The sequence below is a fragment of the Leptopilina heterotoma genome, unplaced genomic scaffold (assembly GCF_015476425.1).
Source record: "Leptopilina heterotoma isolate Lh14 unplaced genomic scaffold, ASM1547642v1 Lhet_10, whole genome shotgun sequence".
NCBI lineage: Eukaryota > Metazoa > Arthropoda > Insecta > Hymenoptera > Figitidae > Leptopilina > Leptopilina heterotoma.
Genome location: NW_025110813.1, coordinates 1,618,998 through 1,641,701, shown reverse-complemented (window position 1 = coordinate 1,641,701; position 22,704 = coordinate 1,618,998). Strand labels below are relative to the sequence as shown.

The following is a 22,704-nucleotide window of genomic DNA, read 5'->3' as shown; positions in this document are numbered from 1 at the left end:
TTATATTGAAAAAAACTCTCAGTTGTTGTACAAAAATTTTGCTTACCAGTCGCTTTTCTAAAACCTGTTTCGAAATTGAGGGGATCCTTAACTTTTTTCAATGGTTCAATAACACCTGCGTCCATAAGTAAATTTCTTCTGTACGAAAAGTGAAGGTACAATTTTCCAGCAGCATTAATTCGAGTAGAAGTTCCATTTGCCTTTTTGATTGTTGTGAAAGGAGTAAAATATGTATCAAATATTTCGGTTGGAAATAACGTAACAACATCTGTCGCTAAATCGCGAAGTCTTTTGGTTTTTATGCTATTAAAATACAAATAGAATTTAAATTTATGAAATAAAACCCAATAGGATGTTTAAAAATGTTAATTTTTACACACCAAAATAGTGGAGGTTTGATATTTTTAGTATCGACATTGCCTTTCATGTGAGCATTGAATAAAATATCTTCTTCTCTTTTAATTATTTTATGAACAAGACATTCTCTTTGTTTAGACATTAAAATTCCCATTTTTTCGTAAGTTTTTAAAATTGCCAGTCCCTCGAAATCGGAACAAAGATAAGATTTCAATCCCTACACAAAATAAACAATAAATTTTTAGTATGTATCAAACAGATATGTTTATTATTTGAAAATTTAATTTAGAAAATTAACTCTAAAACTTACGGTAATATCAACTTGTTCTGAACTACTGTTTTCTGCATTCTCACTTTTTAAATTTGCTTGATCTTTATTAATTGATTTTTTATCTTCGGCAACTTGTTTAGTGTTTTTATTTACATTTTCTCCAACCAACGAACCAATAGCTACAAAAGACATGAAATATATATTATGTCATGTGGATTATTTGAAATGTCTTAAATTCTCTAGAGACGTACCATTTTTCGAATCAGGTGAAGTAGTCTCCAAATGAACCTCACTTTTAGGTATCTAAAAAGATATTTTTATCGCGATCATACACATACACTGTATATAAAATACTAGTAGGGTGAGAAAAAATTGTTTGTTAATTAAAATAAGGAACTATTTTAGTTCACTAAAATGATTCCTTAACAGTAGTAGACTGAGTCCTCAACTGTTTATCATTTAGCGTCATTTTACCGCACTTTTAGCATTAAATGAAAGTTTCTTTCCATTTTATTTATCTTTTTATTACTTTTTTGTAATAAAATAACCATTTTTTGAGTTTTTCTTTAGTGTCAACCAAACCCTAACAGTGTCAACTGACCCTAACATCTCCTGAAGTAATATTAAATAAATTAAGGTGAATTCGCAACAAAATTAATTTTTATTAATATTAATAAATGTAACGCTCTCCGAAGAAAGGTATCAAAGAAGCAAAAAATTTTAGGCTATGTTTGTAATTTTTTGAAAGAATAGGGTTGCTAAAGGTTAAGGAATTCAGAGAAATTAAAATTAGTCAGGGAAATTAGGGAAAAGTCAAAGATTTTTATTAAAATATTATTAGAATTTATAAGAAAATTATGAATTTTTTTGTCTTTTTTGTTTGCCTCATAAACTATGAAACTGCCAAGAATTCTAATACAAAACGTTCAATTTTTTTTCTATTTCTCCCAATAATTTCTTTTTAAATAACTCAATTCTTGAAGAACTATCATAAAATTATTACTTGTAAATTATTTAATGAATAATTTTACTTGAAAATTTCAAAATTAATTGGATTTCAAAAGAGTTGCGTTTACAGTCTTCATAAATAGATTAACTTCAAAGGTTTCAATTTGAAATTTTAGACAATTTCAATTTTTAATGAATTTAAATATAGAAATTTTAAGAACAACTAATTACAGAAATTCAATTATTTTCAAAAGTGATAAACTTCTTCGCATAAATTCAATTATGTTAAAAAACTTAAGAAAATTCTCGTCAAAATTTCAATTATCTTTATAATTAAGAAAATTAATAAATAATAATATAAACTTCTCCGAAATTCAGTTATTTTCAAAATATTTAATAAAATTCTTGGCAAAATTCCAATCAATTACACAATTTTTCCTCATTTCCATTATTTTTAATATCTACTATTTTAATAAAATTTTCCAAAAGCATTCAATTATTTAAACAAAATTTAAATAAAAATTTCATAGGAATTCAATTGCCAATTTTTTTTTTTTTAAATTTGAATAAAATTCTTCGCAAGAAATCAATTATTTTCATAAATAATACAATTTTCTTGAGAATTTATAAAATGCTTTATAAATTTGAAAAATTATAATAAAATTGATCATAGAATTCAATTATTATTGTAAAAAATAAAATTCTTCGATTCAATTCAATTATTTAAGAAATTTTAATAATTTTATTCCCAAGAATTCAATTATTTTCAAAAATAAACATTTTCACAGGAATTCAATTATTAAAAAGAATTTTAATGAACTTTCTCGATGGAATTTAATTATTTTTAAAAAGTTTTAAAAAATTCTGAGAAAATCAATTATGTAAAAAAATTTGAGTAAAATTCGTCACAAGAAATTAATTATTTTCATGAATAATAATATTTTTCTCCGGAATTCAATTATCTTTACAAATAAAATTCTTTACTGAAATTGAATTCTTAAAAAAAAATTTTTAATAAAATTCGTTGCAAGAATTCAATTATTTTTATAAATAACAAAACTTATCGCAGAATTTCAATTATTTTTTATACAATTTTAAATAAAATGATAGAGAATTACATTTATTCTTAAACTTTTTTTTTAAAATTCGTCGAACGATTTTAATTTTTTTCAAAAATTTTGATAAAATTCTTCAGAAAAATTCAGTTTTTAAGAAACAGTCGAAGACTTGAAGTGATCATTTTCTTCATGTTTTATAATAATATTCTCATAAGTTATTGAATTTCAGAAGGTAGGAATTTGAATGTTTTGAAGAATTTTAATTCGTACGGAAAAATAATATTCATTAAATATATTTATTTAAAAATGAATTTTACAATTAAAGAAATTCGTAAATAAATTTAGTCGGAACATTTTTCTGAGTATCTAATAATTTTTGGAGTGAATCAGAATATTCTCCAGGGTTAGGAAAAAGCCATGAAAAATTTACATGACCGTATACGATCTATCGACTAAATTAATCAGAAACTTTTAATTAAAGTAAAGATGACACAAACAGAAACTTAAAATTATTTGCTTTTTGTTTCTTTGGAGCACGTCACAATTATATTTATATTTTTTAATAAATTAATAAAATGTTATCAGTTTAATTAAAAAATGTTTGAATAAATAATTTAAAGCAATATTTACCTGCAATATTTTGTACTTGAAAACACTTTTTATCACACTGTCACTAGACTGGGTATGCAACACTTTAACGTAACATTTCAACATTCACAATTCCGTAATGAGATGTAGTAATAATCCTTAAGATTATTTATTATAATTATAATAATTAATTCATTCATTAACTTAAGCTAAGACGTGAAAAAACATAATTCCCGATATTTTTCCTGTTTTTTATTTATACTGTATGTAGATTAGTTTTTAGTTTTCGGGTATACCACACACAGTCTAGTAACTGAGTGTAAATTGCAATAAAATTTAGGCAAAATAAAAATTTTCTTGTTAAAATTTACCTTATCATTCCTTTGACAAGTGGAGGCACCCGTTGATGTTGTGGGTTTTTCTGCTATCGATGGAAAGTTATTGGTTGTGAGTGTAATTGGATCTTGTTCCTCAAAGAACAGACCATCTTGAACCCAAAATGACTGAAAATTGATTAATTAAAATGTGTATTTAATTATGTTTTTAAAAATAGGACAAATAGTTTGAAAGTTTTTTTTACAGAAATGGATAATTGTTTTAGTCTCTTACTATTTTTTTTTCTTAATATAGAAATTTTGTTATACTTTTAGCTTTTTATTTTGTTTTTTTCCACTTATTGAAATTTTAAATAATATTATGCTTTAAACTAATAATTTTTTAAGATAAAAGAGGATTGTAAATCTCTACTCAGGGTGGTCGCAAAATTTTATTTTCAAAATTCCCTGACTTTTCCCTGACTAATTTTTGATTTTCCCTGACTAAAAAATTTTTGAATTATTTAATATTCTACATTAAAATAGCCGTAAGAAGGTCCAAACTTATAAAAAATGTGACGGCACCATTATAATGAGCTATATTATAAAAACGGCTAAATAAAAACTGAATTGACATTTAAGTATCAAAGTTTTTTAATTCGTGGTTTCTTTCGATCAAAATTCCCTGACTTTTAAAGAATTTTTAAAAATTCCCTGACTTTTCCCTGATTTCCAGTTTTTCCCTGACTTGCGGCCACCCTGTCTACAAACTAATTGATTCAAGAATATTTTGAAATATTTGAAATAATCATTTTCAAAAAAATAAACTCCTTTTTTTATTTTATAATTCTAATTTAACAGCATGTGACTCTTAGAAATTCAATGGCAATCTTTTCGACCACTTTTCTCTTTAAATATTTAATAAATTGAGATGAGAAATTTTGTAAGAAAGTCTAAAATATAATAAAGAAGGGCAGTGATGTGCAAAAGTTTTAATAATTCAAAAATAAATTATAATAAAACATTTTTAAATAGGTAAAGACGAGAAATTGATTAGAAGTTACCGTGACAACTAATAATTTTAAAATAATTTGTAATAGTTAATTTTAAAAATATTAAAACTTTTGCACATCACTGACCTTCTTTATTGTATTTTAGACTTTCGTACAAAATTTAAACTCAATTTATTATTTTAAGTATTTAAAGAGAAAAGTGGTCGAAAAAATTACCATTGAGAACCGAACAATCACATGCTGTTAACTAATTTGGTTCAGAAAATTATTTACTACTTTGGCAATTAATATAACAAATAATTTGAATTAAGGAAATTCTTCTTTCTGTTAGTGTCTTTGATATTAAGATAACAAATTATTTATTTATAGAAAACTTACATCCTCCAGAGGATTCTGGTTTTGAAGATTTCTTTCGCTGCTGTTTCCCGTATTTTTATTTGCTTCACAGTTATCTTCTGCATTATTTTCATTTGATTTTTCGATACAATTGTCCTCATCAATTTCGACTTCTTCTTCCTGAAATAAAATAGTTTTAATAAACAAATGTAATTATTTAGTACTTTGTTAAATGAATTTTATATTTTCAAATCCAATTTTAACAACTATTTTTGTTATTATTATTATTATTATTATAAAATAATAATTAATTTTAGTACTTTATCAGTTAAATTTTATTTCCCAAGTAAAGTCGTATTAACATAATTTATTTACCTTTATGAGAACCTCTTCAGTCCGTTGTTTTTTTAATGCTACCTCATTTTCTTCTAAAACCCCATTTGATTCATCATCCTAAAAAAAAGAAATTTTTTTAAAAATAATTTTAAACAATGCAATTGTACTTAATGAATTACTAATTAGGAATAATTAAGTACATGCATTAATAAACATCACTGTACTTAATTCAAAATTTTTAAATTATTTTTTTTTCTAATGAACTTTTAAAAAGAAATTAAAATATTACAGTAATTTTAGTAATTTCTTTGTTACAATTTTTTGTTTTTTTAATTTACCTCAAGTTCTCTTTTTATCGTTGTTCCCTCGTCTTGAAACATTTTATGCGGTTTAATGTAAAAATTACATTTAAATCTGAAAAACAATTAAATAACACAATTACATAATATTAACAAATTAATATTTAAATGTCTAATCTATGAATTAACCGGCCGGTGTGAATAAAGAAATTTTGTTACGGCCCTGGTACTATTCCTGTTGAAATTTGTAAAGGTTGTGTACACATTTTATTGCAAATTTTGATTTTAGTTGTTGTAAGAAGAGAAATTAGTTAATTTCAACAAATAATTTTTATTTTTTATTAACATTCAAAGAGAGAAAATTAAACTAAGGTACTAGAATTTACTTTATCCGTTATTTTCCACTATAGTATGTATATTTTTTGTTTGATATAGGTTTGAAAATGAATTGCAATACTTTACCTTTTGTTATTAACAAAATGTTGAATAATTATAAACTGGAGACGTTTAACTTATTAAACTTGGTTTTTGTTTATTTAACTACACTTCAAGGCAACAATAATAGCGTCAAACTTTTTGAGAATATACAACACGTTTTAGCACGTTTACGAACTGATGCTCAGCACACTCACACACTGCCTACTATAACAAAAATCATTGAGTTTTCGTGCACTGTCGGAGATATTCGTAAGCGATCGGGAGCCATTCCTATAGCAAATCCAATTTCTCACACAGCTTTTTGTAGAAAGTTACTGTGCCTCATTGTAGAACAATAAAATTTACAGTTCAAAAATTTTCTGAAATGTTATTAAGTTGAATTTTTATTTTATATATCATTTTTTATCATTAGAATTTTTGTGTTAACTAATTAGTATATATTAGAATTTAAAATATAATAATAAGTGGGTAGAGTTTGGGATTTCTGTATTATCCCTGAGGGATATAATATGCTGCTTGCTGTAGGTAAAGCAGATGTTGACTGGAATTCAAATTAAACTCAATCTTGCAAATATTTATAAAATTTTTATGGAATTTAAGAATAAAATTTATTATCATAATTGTGCTTTTTAAAAATTATTAACTCTTAAGATAAGAGTTTTTCCTTGAAAGAAAAGTAATGAAACTTATTTTCGCTTATATATTATTATTATTTACAGTTTAGAGTTTACTTTAATTTTTTTATTATACAAATAAAGAGTTATTTTTGCAAGAAAGAAAATGTCGGATCTAATATGGTTTCTTCTATTGAAAATTAATTTTTCTTTGATTCAAAGAAAGATTATATTAGCTTAAAAAAATATATATTGTTTAAAAATAATTTATTTGTATATCAAAGAAATTTTCCTTTTCAAATTAAGGAATTATTTCTTTTGATCCTACTGATAAAAATATCTTTAATTTAAAGAAAAAATTTCTTGGATTCAAAGAAAATTTTTTTAAATCAAAGAAGTTTTCTTTGAATCAAAAACGCTCTTTGTGTTTGAAAGAAAAAATTATTTTTTATAAAATACAAAGAAGAAACTGATATCTTTAAATCAACAAACATTTTTTTCTGGGTGTAATATTTGTGCTCTGAAGTCTATACGTCACAAAGAAAAATATTGAGTAATTTTTACTATTTACAAAATTAAACCAAAACTGAAACTTCTGCGCATTTTTGTCAACTTATTTTACTATATTTTCAAAGTAAAATTTTGCTACACTCGAAGTATATTATACCAACGATAACATAAACATTTTGCTTTCTCTTTGCAATATACAAATAAAGAATTTTTTTAAAATCGTGATTAAAAAATTGGAATTATGCAAATTTTTTTTGACTTATTAAAGAAACTTGATATTTTGTTAAAAACTGTGATGAATGGAAGTTATGTAAATTTTTTAAATAATTTCGTTTAAAATCTTAATTAACAAATAGAAATTATGGAAATGCTCTTACTTTTTTTCGAAAAGAAATTTAATATGTTCTAAAAAATGTGATTCATAAAAATCTTTTTCCTTCATTTCTAAAAAACTTCGAATTTTGTTAAAAAATTTTAATTGAGGAATAGAAATAGTGCAAATTACTTGCTTTTTAAAAATAACAGAACTTTGTTAAGAAATCGTGATTAGAAATAGGAATATTGCAAAATTTTTTATTCTCTTTCTGAAAAAAAACTCATCATTTAGTATTAGTTATAGCAAAATAAGATTTCAAATCGATAAATGTCCAAAGGGGCCGTTCAAAAAATACGTAACGCTTTAGGGGGGAGGGGGGGTAATTTGTTACGGTCAGCAGAAAAAATGGCGCTAATGTATACAACATTGCGTTACATGGGGGAGGGGGGGTCTAAATTTCCGAAAAATAGCGTTACGTATTTTTTGAACGGCCCCAAATAATTAAAAATTGATTTCGTAAATTTTAAAATGGAGTTCTAGAATTCTAAATTTTTTACAACAATTGTGATTATTAAATAGACATTATAAAATTTTTCATTTTTTAAAAAAAAATTAATATATTTCGTTAAAATTGCGTAATTAACAAATAAAAATTTTTCCAATGGAAACTGAAAATTCTCTGAAATGATGCAAATTATTATTTTCATTTTTCAAAGAAAAACAGCTTTTGTTAAAAAATTGTGATTAGAAATGGCAATTTTGTGAAGATAATTGCGATTGAGAAACAGAAAATATGGAAAATATTTTCTATGCCCTAATCTTAATTTTTTAACAATTTTCTAATTTTTTTTAAATAAGATAAGAAAAGAGAGCTGCTTAATTTTGATTTGCAAAACAAATAAGTTTTTTATATACTAAAAAAATGAAAATTTTTTGAATGATTTCTCTATTTAATGACAATTTATTAACAATATTCGAGACTTCGATTTCTTTGCTAAAAAAATTTCTGGCTAAAACAACTTATTCGAGAGTTCAAATATTGTCTGCAATAATTCAAATTAAGCAAAATGATTTAAATATAATTATACAAAAATTTGTCATTCTTTTATTTTAAAACACTAAAATGTATTAAATTTACAATTCAAACAATTTTTCTGCTCAATAAAGAAAAGTAAGTCCATACTTTTGACATTAAAATCAGTTTCCTGGCCTGAAATTAAGCCACTATTGGATGAATATCAATTATTTGAACTGAAGTTGGGTTTAAAACAAAAAACATATTTTTATAGTGAAGGCTAATTTATTATTAACTGTTTAGTTAAATATATAATTTCGATTACTTGAACGTTTTGGTTTCTTTACACAAATTAACCCCTTCGCAGTCTAGTTGAAAATCGCTTGTGGTCCAAAAACGGTCCGAAAAAAAAGTTTACAAAAAAATATGATTTCATCATATATAAGGTTTTTGGGGTCGCTGAATTCGAATTTGAGGTTAGTTTTTGAAAATTCAAAATGGCGGATCCAATATGGCGACCAAATATGGTGGATAATTTTAAAATTAAAGAGTTTTAAGGGAAATTCATTTCTCGGGGGTTTTCGAGGTCGCTGAATCCAAATCTGAAGTCAGATTTAAAAAATTCAAAATGGCGGACCCAAAATGGCGATTTCAAAAAAAAATTTTTTTTCAGATGTTCTTAAAACTCGTTACTCGGGGGTTTTCGGGGTCTCTGATTACAAATATGATGTCATATTTTCAAAATTCAAAATGGCGGATCCAATATGGCGGATGATTTCAAGATTGATGCGAAAAAAATATGAAGTTACCTCAAAAACCCCTGAGTAAACATTTTAGACAAATTTGTCAACATTCAAAAAATTTGATCGACATATTGAATCCACAATTTAGCATTTAGAAAAACGAACATCAAATTCGAATACAGTGACCCCAAAAAACCCCGGGAACCGAATTTCGATCGAAACGCATAAATTTTGAAACTATCCGCCATATTGGATCTAACATTTTGAATTTTGTAAAACGAACATCAAATTCAAATTCAGCGACCCCAAAAACCCCTGAGAAACGAATTTTAATCCAATCGCATCAATCTTGAAATTATCCGCCATATTGGATCCGCCATTTTGAATTTTGAAAATCTGACCTGATATTTGTAATCAGAGACCCCGAAAACCCCCCAAGTAACGAGTTTAAAGCGAATTTGAAATTTTTTTATTTTTTGAAGTCGACATTTTGAGTCCGCCATTTTGAATTTTTTAAATCTGACTTCAGATTCGGATTCAGCGACCCCAAAAACAGTAGTATGTACTTCGCTACTAAAATCAAATCATGTTTAGTATTTTTTTTTTGAGATGGCCATATATGGCCACAGACGCGAAGGTGGCACGACTTTTCGTGGCCATATATGGGCCATGGACTGTTAAGGGGTTAAAGAATTCAGTAAATCAAAAAACTTTAATTTTTTCCAAATTCTTGAATTTTGAGAACTTTGAAGTGTTTTCCATTCTTGAGTCGAATCAAAGATGAACAGATATCTAAAACTCAAGAATTTGAAAGTTTTTTTTGAAATGTTTGACTTTTGGAATTTAATGAACTTATTGGTGTGAGTATTTCTCAAACAAAATGGCTTAAACTCTCAAAAATTTTTATCGAAAAAACTGAAGCGTGAAACGACTTTTAAATAATTTTGTACATGCCCTAAAATATTTATTAATTCACCGAAATGATCTTAAATTGAAAATAAATTATAATTCAAAGAAACAATTTAGAAAACTTTTTAAAAAATTTATTTAAGAAAGAGAAAACGCAAAAGTGATTATTTTCATCGCGCTTATTTTCTCGTTTTCTCATTCTCAAAAGACGTCATACAAAAAGTAGATAAATAATCAGCCATCATCATGATAAGCGTGGGAAGTTTAAAAAAAAAATTCAATGAATCCATACTTTGTGGAGGTCTAAAATCTGCGGTCAACACCCCGCCAATATACACTCCTTTCCGATCTAGAATCACGTTCTATTATCGGATGATAAAGTGGGGCTTTAAAAGCTACTGACATCCAAAGTTCATACTCTCTCTCACTCACTATGAATTCAGCCAGTTGACACGCTTTCCGTGCTTGAAAGCTCACACCAAGCCCACTCTTATTGGCCAAGAGGGACATCAACCTCCATTCGGATTGGTTACAGGGCGAGGCTTGCGTATCACCGAAAGCTCACCGTTAACTACCAAAACGCCGGTTACCCCAAGAACCAGTGCTCCAAAGCTCCTCCTACCTTCCCAATCGTCCAAGCACATAAAGCGAGACATCTTCTCGCTTCTTATTTTATAAACCCAAACACATGACAAAGATAGATGCACTCTCATGCTGAAGAGAGTGAGTGGTATGTAGGTTAGATAACCCTCTTTGCCATACGAATAAGAGAACGGAAAGAGAATTCTTGATGAGTTTTGAGACGAGAGGATGTCATCATTGGTTGGGAGAGAAAATTTGATGAAAGAAGATGTGGGGGGGGGTTTTGGGTAGAGCGCAACCACCAGAGGCAGACAGTGTCGCGAGCGTCAAACGGGAGGGAATCGACACTTTTTCAATGAGGGTGGACTGGGGAAGAGGGGACACACATGAAACCCTTCGGGTCATGTGCGTCAGAGGAAGACACTAAACTATAACCATATTCTCGAATCGGGGGCGGAGTGGCGCACTAATTCGAAAAATAAGTCTCAGATGCGCGACAAGCACACTTGACCGAAGCACTTCTCATCAGAAGGGTCCCAACTGGCAAAGAGTTGTTACATCACAATTATTAACCACCTTCAATCACAAAACCCTTTTCGTCAATAAATTATCCTCATCTTTATTTTACATCCTGAACATTTTACCATCTCAGAATTTTACGTTTTTAATATTTTACCATCCTTAAGTTTTAAGTCCTTAATATTTTATCATCTCTAAATTTTACCATCTCTATATTTTGCCCTCCAATATTTTACCATCTCTATATTTTACCATCTTAATATTTTACCTCTTTATTATTTTTCCATATCAATATTTTACTCTCTGAATATTCTACCATCTCCAGATTGTACCCTTTCCATATTTCAACATCTCAATATTTTACCCTTTGAATATTCCGCCACCTCAATATTTTTCCATCTCAGTATTTTGCTATATCGTAAAAATGGCTAAATACCGTTAACTCTCTTGCCAAAAATAATTTCCCAATCGTGTTTTTGCGCCTGTGATACAAAACAATTAGAACAAATTAGCGGAAAAAAACAAACACTATAGGAAAAAAGTGTTCGTTCGTTTCGTAAAATAAGTGTGCGGACAATGTTAAAGTGAGTGAATGAATAAATGTTCTCCAAGGATTAACAAACGAAAATGGATCAAACAGAGAAGATGGAAATTTCCGATAATGCAAAGGCTTCACAATCAGTTCAACCGACTCCGTTTAGTATAGCGGATATATTAAGTAAGAGCACTAATGGTCTTGCAGAAAGACGACACTCCACCTGTGAAAATAATCGTGAATTTCTCAAGTCAAATGATGATGGACATGAGACAACAACGAGACAAATTGAATGTGCTAATAGTGAGCAAGATGTTCATATTTCACGTTTCTCATCATCGCGACTATCGAGTCCTGATCTCAATATGGCTAGAGAATTAGAGATCTTGAGGCGAAATATTGTTCACGCGAATTTAACGAATTTTGGTACACTACCTACGCAAATTAATCATACGAATTTTAAACACGTGGACACTATGGGTAATGTTGTACCTTATACGGAAAGTAAGGAAGCGAGATTTGGACAGAGGCAGCAGGATGAGGCTCTTGATATGAGTAAAAGTAAATATCTCGGTATGTAGCATTTCAATTTTAATTTCAATTAATTATTTGAGATTTATTTTAATTTTCAATTTCAATTAATTACTTGAGATTAATGTAAATTGAAGTAGTTAAAATTATTAGACAAATAAATGCTAAAAGAAACTCTTATTTTGAGGGAAGAAAGAGGTTTTTTTTAAGTGGTAACATCACAGAAAATTTTGTTAGCTATCTCTCTAAATCTGAATTAGAAGAATTCTACTAAAAAATAGTTAAATTTTACTGATTGTTTGTAAAATTCTACTAAAAATTATTTAAATTCTACTATACTGGAAAAAAATTTATTTGATTCAAATAACCGATTAAGTGACTATTATCAATTAAATATTTACTTGAATCATGTAATATTTATTGAAATCAATTAAATGGTATTTGAACTAATAATTTCAGTATTTGAAGCAAATACCATTTATTAATTGATTCCAATAAATATTATTTGATTCAACTAAATTCAGTTAAATGGTATTTGAACCAATAATTTTAGTATATATTTGAAGCAAATACCATTTATTAATTGACTCCAATAAATATTATTTGATTCAATTAAATATTTAATTGATAATAATCAATTAATCGGTTATTTGAATCAAATAAATTTTTTTTCAGTATAACAATTAGTATAAAATATCACTGATTGTCATAATAAAATTACTACTAAATTATTTGGTGGACGACTTTTCATCATTTTATTAGTATAACTTTCTATTAAATTCAGATTTATAGATATTAAAATACACTGTAAAAATAAATCTTAGTTTTAGTTTACCTTTGACTAAAACCTATTGTTGACTGAATTTTAGCCTTATGATTAGCACATTTTAATCCAATTGGTTATATTTTTTGTTGTATTTTTAAAACTTCATTGATTTTCTATAAGCAGATACGATACAAAGTCTAAAACTGTGTTTTTTGCATCTTAAAATCAAAATTATTGAAAAGTAGTCTATTTTTGAGTTTAAAATTATAGAATAAGTCAATTTTAGGACCTTTCAAGGCTAAAACTCAGTCAAAAACGGTTCTAATGTGAGCGATTTTAGTCAAAAAATGATCAGAAAGTAATATTTATTTATTGCAATGCAGAATGGTAGAACTGTTGGTGTGCTTAATTTAAGACAATTTTATTTTATAACCATTAACTTTATATCAATTTCAAAGCTATTATTAAATTAAGTCACAAATGTCTGAATTTCACGTTCTTGATTATAAATATTTTTATTTCTCACAAATTAATATTTAAATCAAGACTAAACTGACCTTTAAGATTAAAGTACTTTCAGTATAATCTTAAAATAAGATTTTCTTTTAAGAGCGTGTGTGTATTTAATTATCCAATGTGACCTCTGAATTTTTAGGAAAAATTTTAGATGTACTGAATTTATGATAATTATTTGACAAAGCCTTCAAGTAGGTAATGAGTTTAAGGATATTAGTTGTACTTAGAAGCATTTTTAAGGGGATATCAAAGTCGTTGCGATTTTTATATTGAGCTTCAATGAGAAAATCACATTGACTTTGACTTCTCCTTTTAAGAAGGTGTTTTGTTAAGATAATAATAAAAAAGATCTGAATTTTACTGTTTTAAATTTAGACCTGTAAATATCTTATTTTCATACAAGTTTGAATTTAAATAAAGAACAGCCTTATTTTTAAGACTATGACTTAATTTTTTAAGGAATCATTAGATTCCGTTCTTAGTTTTCTTCTATTTTTTGTAAAAACACATGAACTTAAAAGTTGTCTTTTACTGTTGTGTTTTATTTTAGTGTGTTGTATCTTACTTTAATGTTACCAAAATTGTTTAAATGAAGCTGTAATTGGATTGAAATAATAATAAATACAGTAATAATAGTAACGAATAATAATCATAAATATCAATAAATAAATTCTTTCAATTCAGCATAGTTTCTATTTAGCATTTTCTGTTTCAAATTAGCTTTTAATTTTGTTCCTTTTTAAAAAATTTTTTAATCAGATTTATGTTACCGTTTTTTTACACTATTTGTGAACTGAATGTATAAGAATAAGGTAAATTGTGGTTTAAGTCTTGTATGTCTTAAAAGTAAAACATTGGTTCTAATTTAGAAAAAAACATGAAAACACCCTCATAAGTCAGAATTTATACATTTGAGCATAGAATCTTGATATTAATTCATAATTATATTAATTTAGTTCTAAATAAAGAAAATTGTGATCTATTAAAATTAAGATTCAACGCTCTCTTATTTTATAACTCACTCTCTAAATCGTAATAAGATAAAATTGTAACTGAATTGAATCAGTGACAAACTTTTCGCTTTCAAAACAGTTAAAATTAGCTGATTTCTCAGTATAAATTTTTTCTACTAATGAATCAGTAAATAAGAATAACTGATTCAAAAGCAAAAAATTCAGACACTGATTTAAAATAAGTTAGATGAATTTTAACTACTTCAGATTTAGAGGGCATTTTTATTTTAATTACATGTATATAATTCATTCTACACATTTTAATTTATTTAAAAATTATTTGAATCTATTTTCGTTTGACTTTGATTATTAAAAAATAATCGTTGGTAAAATAAAAAAATTGCATCTTGGTTTAATAACTTGGAATTTTCTCTGACATTATAAACGCACTTTATGAGACAAAATGATAAGTGGAAACTTTGATGATGATAATAAAACGCAGACAATTTTAAGTATATATTGTGCGAGCGTGAAAAACAAGAAAACATTGAATTAATAGGTCATTCGGGGTATTATATCCGGCACAACAGACTGAATTTTCAAGGGTTTTATATAGTTAAACCGAGAACAGATAACGTAATTGAATGTAATTTTAGTAGCATAAGTGGCACTTGACGGGGCAGACGTCACAAGTGCCCGCTACTCCACTTCTTGCACTTGTTCGACTGCTGGCAGCAAAAGCTTCTTCGACTTTTAATAATTTATAAAGTTTCACAAAAGCTCTGCACGGAAATGATATTCACACATTTTCAATGCGAATTCAACACAGATTCAGCTTCTATACTTAAAAGTTACTTTCCAATTTCAGAGAATTATTTCTCCTATAATTCTCTATTCTACCCCTCTATATTTCTTCCCTAATGTACAGAAATTTTTGAAAGTATATATTTCCATTATTAGGGTTAGTAATTTAGCTAAGTTTTTCAGGGTTGTCACGCATCCGGAAAACCGGAAAACCTGGAAAAGTCAGGGAATTTTGGTCAAAATCCTGAAAAATTGTTGTTTTCTAGAGCGTTGTGTTTATTCTTGAAATTTAATTTTACTTAAATATTTCCAAATTAATTCTATTTAAAAAAAGTTGCGTTTACAATTTTCATAAGTAGATGAACAAAATTTCAATTATTATCATTAATAACATTTTTTACAGGGATTCAATTATTTTCATAAATAAATATTAAAACTAATCGCAGACTTTTAATTATTTTTAATACAATTTTAATGAAATTCCTCGAAAAATGTAATTATTCTTAAAAATTTTATCAAAATTTATCAAAGAAATTCAATTATTTTAAAAGCCTTTGCTACAATTTATTTATTACAATATAAATGTTATTTTCAATACATGTTTAATTACATTTCTTCAAATAAATAAATTATTTTCATAAATTTTAATGAAATTCTTTGTAACAATTCAATTTTTTTCAAAATAATTTTAATAAAGCTCTTCGTAGAAATTTAATTAATTTAAAAAATTCGTCAAAATTAAATTATTTTCAATGTCTACTATTTGAAAAAAATTTCACAAAAGAATTCAATTGTTTAAAAAGAAATTTTAATAAAATTCGTCTCAAGAATTAAATTATTTTTAAAAGTAATATAATTCTTCGCAAAAATCCAATTATGTTCAGAAATTTCCAAAAATTCTCGTCAAAGTTTCAATTATCTTTATAAATAATATAATTTTTCTCCGAAATTCAATTATTTTCAAAAATTTTAATAAAATTCTCGGCAGAATTTCAATTATTTTTAATACAATTTCCATCAAATTTCTCGAAAAATGAAATTATTCTTAAAACTTTTATTAAAATTTGTTAAAAGAATTCAATTATTTAAAAATTTGTTGATAAAATTCTTTATGAGAGTTAAATTTTAAAAAACATTCAATTATTTAATAAAATATTTATTTTTATAGTTATAAATAATTGAATTCTCGTAGAATTTTCTAATAAATATTGATTTAAAAATGAATTTCAGTTAAAATTTTATATTATAATTATTTTTGAATATTGAAAGCATCATAGCGTGGATTTTTAGAAATAATTAAATTTTCAAAAGGTTTCAAATTAAAATCTTTGAAAATTTAGACCTTTTCATACTTTTAATTAAGAATTCTGTAGAATTAATTTTTTTCAAAAAGTTTAATGGAATTTTTATTTGATTATTTAAAGTTTTTAATTTCTAAAATATTTAATTGAAGAGGTTCAGAATAATCAAAATTTCGTAAAATTAAATTGTAAACAAAAGAATTTAAAAATTCTGAAAGAACTTTTCCAAAAATTATTTTTATAAAATGGACTTAATGAAGAATTTTAGTAGAAAATTCCAGTAATAAATAATCGTAATGATGAAAATAATTTTTAAAGAAGTTACAGTAACAAAGTAGCATAAGTTTTAATTATTATATGTTATTGAATTAAAAATTTTTGAAAATCTTAATTTCTATGAAAAAATAGTGATTATTTATTTTATTATAAAATATTGATATTTTCGAATAATTTTCGTTTTAAAAACCTGGAAATATTCCGTTTTTTAACCTGGAAAACCTGGAAAAGTCAGGGAATTTGAAAAGAGCAAAAGCTTGGCAACCCTGATAAAACGAATTCTATTTGAAATTCCTACACCTTCTATGCCTTTATGTCATTAACTATTACGATCGCTCTACTTCCGCTTAAGTATGAGTATAATATGGGGAAGATATAGAATTACTTTTCTCGGGTAAAGTTCTTCTATTTCAGCAAACACAATCTTCTCACTAATCTCAACAAAAATCAATTAAACTTAAACAACACTATAATAAATCGAAAAGGGAGATCGACTCTCATGTATACCTCCATATATATATTTCGAAAAAATTGAAAATCTCGTTGCTTACTTAAGTAATTTTTACGAATTCTTATTATTGCAAAAACTTCGAACTTATTTTTAAAAAATGTCGATCTCTTATTTATCTAAATCATTATTCTGATGTTCTTCAATTAGTCAAATTTGACTATTTCCTTATTTACTAATAATTAGTTATTCTCTACCAAAATAGTTATAGTTACTTTTTACTAATTACTGATGCAAAAAAGTCGGACAGGATTTTACTAATAGTTATGTTTAACCAATTCAGATTTAGAGAGTCAAAAATTACAGAGAGGAAAGTATAAAGATTTGTCGAAAAACGAGGAATGAATCTACAATTGAAAAAAAAGAATACTGGCAGGAATCGAAAGCAATGAAATTAAACCTGTAATTAACTAATGCGTTCTCACCCACTGTCGTTTACAACGTAATAGCGTTTTTGTGGCAGTACGTGAGTTGGAACGTGCTGGCACCGATTCAAAGGTGCACTCATGGAAAATTGCTAGTCCTCTTTTTTACATCCTCCTCTAATCTTCTTTCTTCTTCTCTATCACGTATATACGTATATTCGCACATACACGATTTAAATTTATACTTTGTCGATATAATATCCCCCAATGAAACTAATAGAACCGCCAATAAAACTGCAAATGTACCTATGATAATGTGAATTATAAATGCATTATGTCAAGTATATTCTATTTCTGAAAATATGACGTTAACTGACGTTACAAATATAGCCGCATTAGTAATCAAACCATGATACAACGAAACTGTTTACTTCAATTTTTTTTCAATCACTTGTCAAATGTTGAAACAATTTTACTCTCTCAAAATTTATAAAGTATTGCAAAAAATGAAAATCTTGAAATCTTCTCTCTGAATTTGAATTTCAGGAATCACAGTCTTTTTAATGATATCAAATTGAGACAAAAAACGAATCAAAACGTTTTGCTTCGCAACATTTTTTATTCGTTTTTGTCTAAATTTGATAATCTTAGAAAAACTGAGCTAAAAAAATTGCGTTAAAATATCACAAATTAAAGTAAATTAAAAATTAAAACTAATTTCCACCTGCGAACGCCAGAGTCACCGCTAGATGTCAGTTCAGTTGATAAAACTCGATTTCTCGCCACCTAGTGACAATCTTGGCGTTCTCAAGTGGAGAAATTAAACCACCATTTTATCCTTTTTTATAATTAAGAAAATTATATTGTGGAAATAATTTAAATTCTTTTCTTAGTGCACATTTATAACGCTTTTTATTTGAATAAAAATAATAAATTTTTGTCAATGATAAATATATCTTTTAAAATATTAAAATTTAAATTCTTAGGCTTCGGGCAAAACGAACTTAAAATTTAATTTGTTTTATTCTTTTGAAGTTTAGAATTATGACATTTGGCTAATTTTTGTTTCGATTGTTTGACAAATTCTTTCTAAAATTGAATCCTGTTTTATAAAATTGCAATCCTTTTTTTTAAACTATTAATAGCCAATTATGAAAAAATTAATGTGATCCTTGGAATTAGTGGAAATTTCAACTTATGGAAAACCTGGGAAACATGGAATTGTCATGAGATTTTATTTTGATTCATGGAATCATGGAAATCTCATGGAATTTTTTTAGTTTTTGTTGTGGACCCGTGTGTGATTGAAATTCGCGCTCCTTTATTACTCAGGGTTGTCACAAGTTTTAGTTTTTCAATTTCCCTGACAATTTACGGAAAATGAGTAAAATTTATGAATTTTAATAATTTCTAAAAATTACAATTATAACTCTTCCTGAATTTAATTATTTTCTACAATTTTCAACTAAACTTCATCTCTGAATTAATTAATTTAAATAATTTTCCAAAAGTTCTTCTAGAATTCAATTATTTAAATACATCTTAAAAAATTATTACATAACAATTCTAATAATTAGTTTTTAAAAATATTTTAGTAATGTAATTTTTCGAAAATAATTATATTTTTAAAAGAATTTTTGTGTAATTTAAAAAAACTATAATCAATTTTTTGATGAATTTTAATTAAAAATTTGGAACATTATTGTTTTCTTCAAAATGTTAAAAATAATTCTAAAATGTTATTATTTTTGGAAATATGTAATTGAAAATATTGAATTTTAAAAAATTAGAAGCTAATTTTTATTTTTAAATTTACCTTTAAAAATTTGCAATTAAAATTCTTCCAAAGCTGCTTTTTAAAAATTGTAACAAAATACTGGAAATAAATTAATTATTTCCAATTAAATTTTACAAAATTTTAACTATTCAAAAACAATTTTTGAAAGATTTGTTTATAGTTATTTTTTGCATTATAAAAATCAAAATAAGTTGCATTTTTTTCCTAAAAATTGTGGTATTTTGTTGCAATGTTTGGAAGGAAAGTCGAAAAAGTAGTAATTTTTTGAAAATAAGTCGCAAAAGTCTCAATTTTCTTAATTTCCCTGACAAAAAATTGTTTTCATGACATTTACCTGACTTAACTGACAAAAATTTTGTTTTAACGTGTCATGGAAATTTTATCATTTATCACCTGGAAATCATGGGAAAATCATGGAATTTTTTACTGACAGAATTTTTGCTTTTGAAACAGTTAAGATTTTCTGATTTATTATTAAAAAAAATTTCTACTGATAAATCAATAAATTTCACTTGCATTTTATTTTTCAAATCAATTCAGATTTATAAATTAATCAGTAAAAAATTTTCTACAGATAAATCAGTAAATTTTAACTGATTTGAAAGCAAAGAGTGACAGATTCAAATGGATTGAAATTTTATTAGCTATACTTTAGATTTAGAGAGTTGGTTAGGAAAAATTGTAACTAATTTAAAATACGGATTGTTTTGCAGTGAATTAAAAAAAATAAACTGTCAAATGTGCAATAGTAAATTCTAATTTTCTAAATCTGGCATTAAAAAAATTTTTAATTCGAATAATTCTAACTTCTTATATAGTAAATTGATAAAATTTTCCAATTTATCAATTATTATTATTGTTAAATAATTCACAGAATCCGATATTTCTATATAATGCCACTTGTAATTATAAAAGATCGACGAGGGGAGTAAGTCATAATAAGTATGTGTGTTTAGAGGGGAAAAGTTATTTGATTACATTCATTGACGAAGTGAAACCCCTTCTTTGAGTTAATGCACTGGACCCTAAAATGATCCTTAAACATATATTACCCGGTGTCAAGATTTACAGAAGTGGAAAATCTCTTTTATCACTTTCTATATAAACTAGTGAACCAAATTTACATCATTTTTTTCAAGACCATTAAAAATGTATTTTAACACTTTTTTATTCACTCAAAAATTTTATATGAAGATAAACATAAACATATTTTTTTAATAATAACTTAGAAACTTAATTAGTCCATAAAGTTACAAAATGTCTCACACATTCATTTTTTTCGACTTCAGGAAACTTGTGTTTTTGGTTGTCTCTGATTTTTTACACTTTTATGATATTTTAGTAATAAATTATCTTAAAAGGATAGAATAGAATTAAAATGTTTCTTCAAAGGGTCTTTATTTTTTAAATAAATAAATAAAATGCAGTGAAAGATTTATAATTTGTGCGTTTGATGAAAAAACGAGTGAAAAAGAAAATATGTAGGAAGAAAATTAGCGACGGGACATCAAAAGGCACTGTTTGCTAGTTTCAAATATCTGGTACAGAATTTTTTTTTATTCATTGGTCCATTGGTAATATACACATTCTTTGTAAAATGCTTTCAAGTTCAAAAAAACTATAAAAGAATTCTTTTAATAAAATTTAGAAGAGATTGAAATAAAATCAAAAATTATTTATTAAATATTTCTCTCGGCAATTCAAAAATATTTCGACACTCGATTTGTATTTTCAATATTATTTGCATAGATGATATAGAGGAGGACATTTACGAATCACAATCTCATGGTTCGAGTCTTCAGGGACGAAAAAAGCGAAGTAGAGCTGCATTTTCACACGCTCAAGTTTACGAGCTCGAAAGAAGATTCGCTGCTCAAAAGTATCTTTCCGGACCAGAAAGAGCGGATCTAGCACGCGGTCTTAAACTCACCGAGACGCAAGTCAAAATTTGGTTTCAAAATCGACGGTAATTTTTCAATTTTTGTCCATTTGCCAATACCATTTCATTGTACCAAAAAAATTAATTAAAAATTTAAAATCCAAAAATACAAATAAAATATTAAATTAAAAAGAAAAAAAGTCTGAATTTAAACCAAAAGCTAAAAATTTTTAACTTAAAAGTATCAAATTGAAACGAATTGATACCAAAAATGTGAATCAAATCAAAAATTGATTTAAATTTTTTGTATCAATTTGATACTTTCGTGAAAAAAAAATCTGCAAAAATTGAATCGAAATATAAAATGAAAAATAAATTTTGAAATTTCTTTTACACGCAGATATAAAACCAAGAGACGACAACAGCAGGAACTTGGAACTTTGGTAAATTCGGGAACCGCGAGACGTGTGGCTGTGAGAGTGTTGGTACATCCGGACGAGCATTTGAGAGGATTACCACTTCGTGGTTCCGGACAAATTCCGGGACATCTCACGGGACCACAAATTCATCCCGCGAATAAAGCCATCAATGGTTTCCCGTATTATTGTCTGCCCTATCATCCACTTTTGTGTTCGCCACTGCATTCACCCCAAATTCAAGTTCAAACAACAATTCCCCTAATGGAACACGAATCTCGAGACACGCGAATATCAAAGATAGATAATCAAAAGTAAAAAAATGTTAATAAAAGAAAAATAAATAATAAAGAAATAAGATTCTCGAAAATTTCCAGCAAATCTTCTTTATAAATTCTTAGATATAATAAATCTCTGCGTGTAATTTGTCATCGTGTTTTAAAAAAAAATCTATGAAAAATTGATAAAATCGCGGGGAAAAGGAATAAAGTAACTTTTTATTATTTTTGTGTTTCTGCGCTTTTTTTATTTTTACTATTTGTAGGGTAAATTTTACTAGTTCGAAAATACATTTTTGGTAAATTTATTAAATGAATAAATTTAATTTATAAATTTAATAAATTTGAATTTTAAAACTACTTTGGAAATAGTAAAAATTGACACTGTAAATCTGAGTTAATGAAAATTGAGCCAATTTAAAATAAAAGTGACTATTTTTGGTTTCTCTAATTTTTAGTAATCTTTTATTACTTTGTTTAGTTTTAATATTCACTAAAATTGTAGTAAAATATTACTAAAAAATAGTAATTCTCTCTAAATTCAAATTTAATAAAAATAACTAATTGGCTAGTGAAAAGTCAGTCACTAATTTAAATGTAATATTTTTGGTA

The 22,704-nt window shown here is 26.1% G+C and overlaps 2 protein-coding genes across 9 annotated transcripts in view; one reads left to right on the top strand and one right to left on the bottom strand.

Moving 5' to 3' along the window:
* Positions 1-6,263, bottom strand: part of LOC122497809 (piggyBac transposable element-derived protein 4) — a 29,436-nt gene extending 23,173 nt beyond the window's left edge. For 2 of the 6 annotated variants that reach the window (XM_043605161.1, XM_043605124.1), the window contains exons 1-5: positions 5,983-6,181; positions 5,560-5,635; positions 5,261-5,338; positions 4,928-5,065; positions 3,594-3,725 (exon numbers count right to left, since the gene is read on the bottom strand). In XM_043605161.1, the coding sequence (XP_043461096.1) occupies positions 3,594-3,725; positions 4,928-5,065; positions 5,261-5,338; positions 5,560-5,601 (390 nt within the window). In that variant the 5' untranslated portion in view covers positions 5,602-5,635; positions 5,983-6,181. Of the gene's footprint in view, positions 1-46; positions 304-380; positions 575-667; positions 808-879; positions 932-3,593; positions 3,726-4,927; positions 5,066-5,260; positions 5,339-5,559; positions 5,636-5,982 lie in introns of all 6 variants that reach the window. The other 4 variants (XM_043605143.1, XM_043605114.1, XM_043605132.1 and 1 more) reach the window with 4 other exon arrangements.
* LOC122497832 (homeobox protein bagpipe-like) lies at positions 5,786-22,282 on the top strand. Of its 3 annotated transcripts, XM_043605183.1 has the most exons (4): positions 5,786-5,892; positions 11,669-12,274; positions 21,269-21,485; positions 21,799-22,282. In XM_043605183.1, the coding sequence occupies exons 2-4, from the start codon at positions 11,794-11,796 to the stop codon at positions 22,130-22,132; spliced, it is 1,032 nt and encodes a 343-aa protein (XP_043461118.1). In that variant the 5' UTR covers positions 5,786-5,892; positions 11,669-11,793; the 3' UTR covers positions 22,133-22,282. The 3 variants fall into 3 exon arrangements, with proteins under 3 accessions (XP_043461118.1, XP_043461127.1, XP_043461110.1); XM_043605192.1 differs by lacking the exon at positions 5,786-5,892 and having other exon boundaries at positions 10,388-12,262; XM_043605175.1 differs by lacking the exon at positions 5,786-5,892 and having other exon boundaries at positions 10,388-12,274.
* Positions 22,283-22,704: the final 422 nt, after the last annotated feature.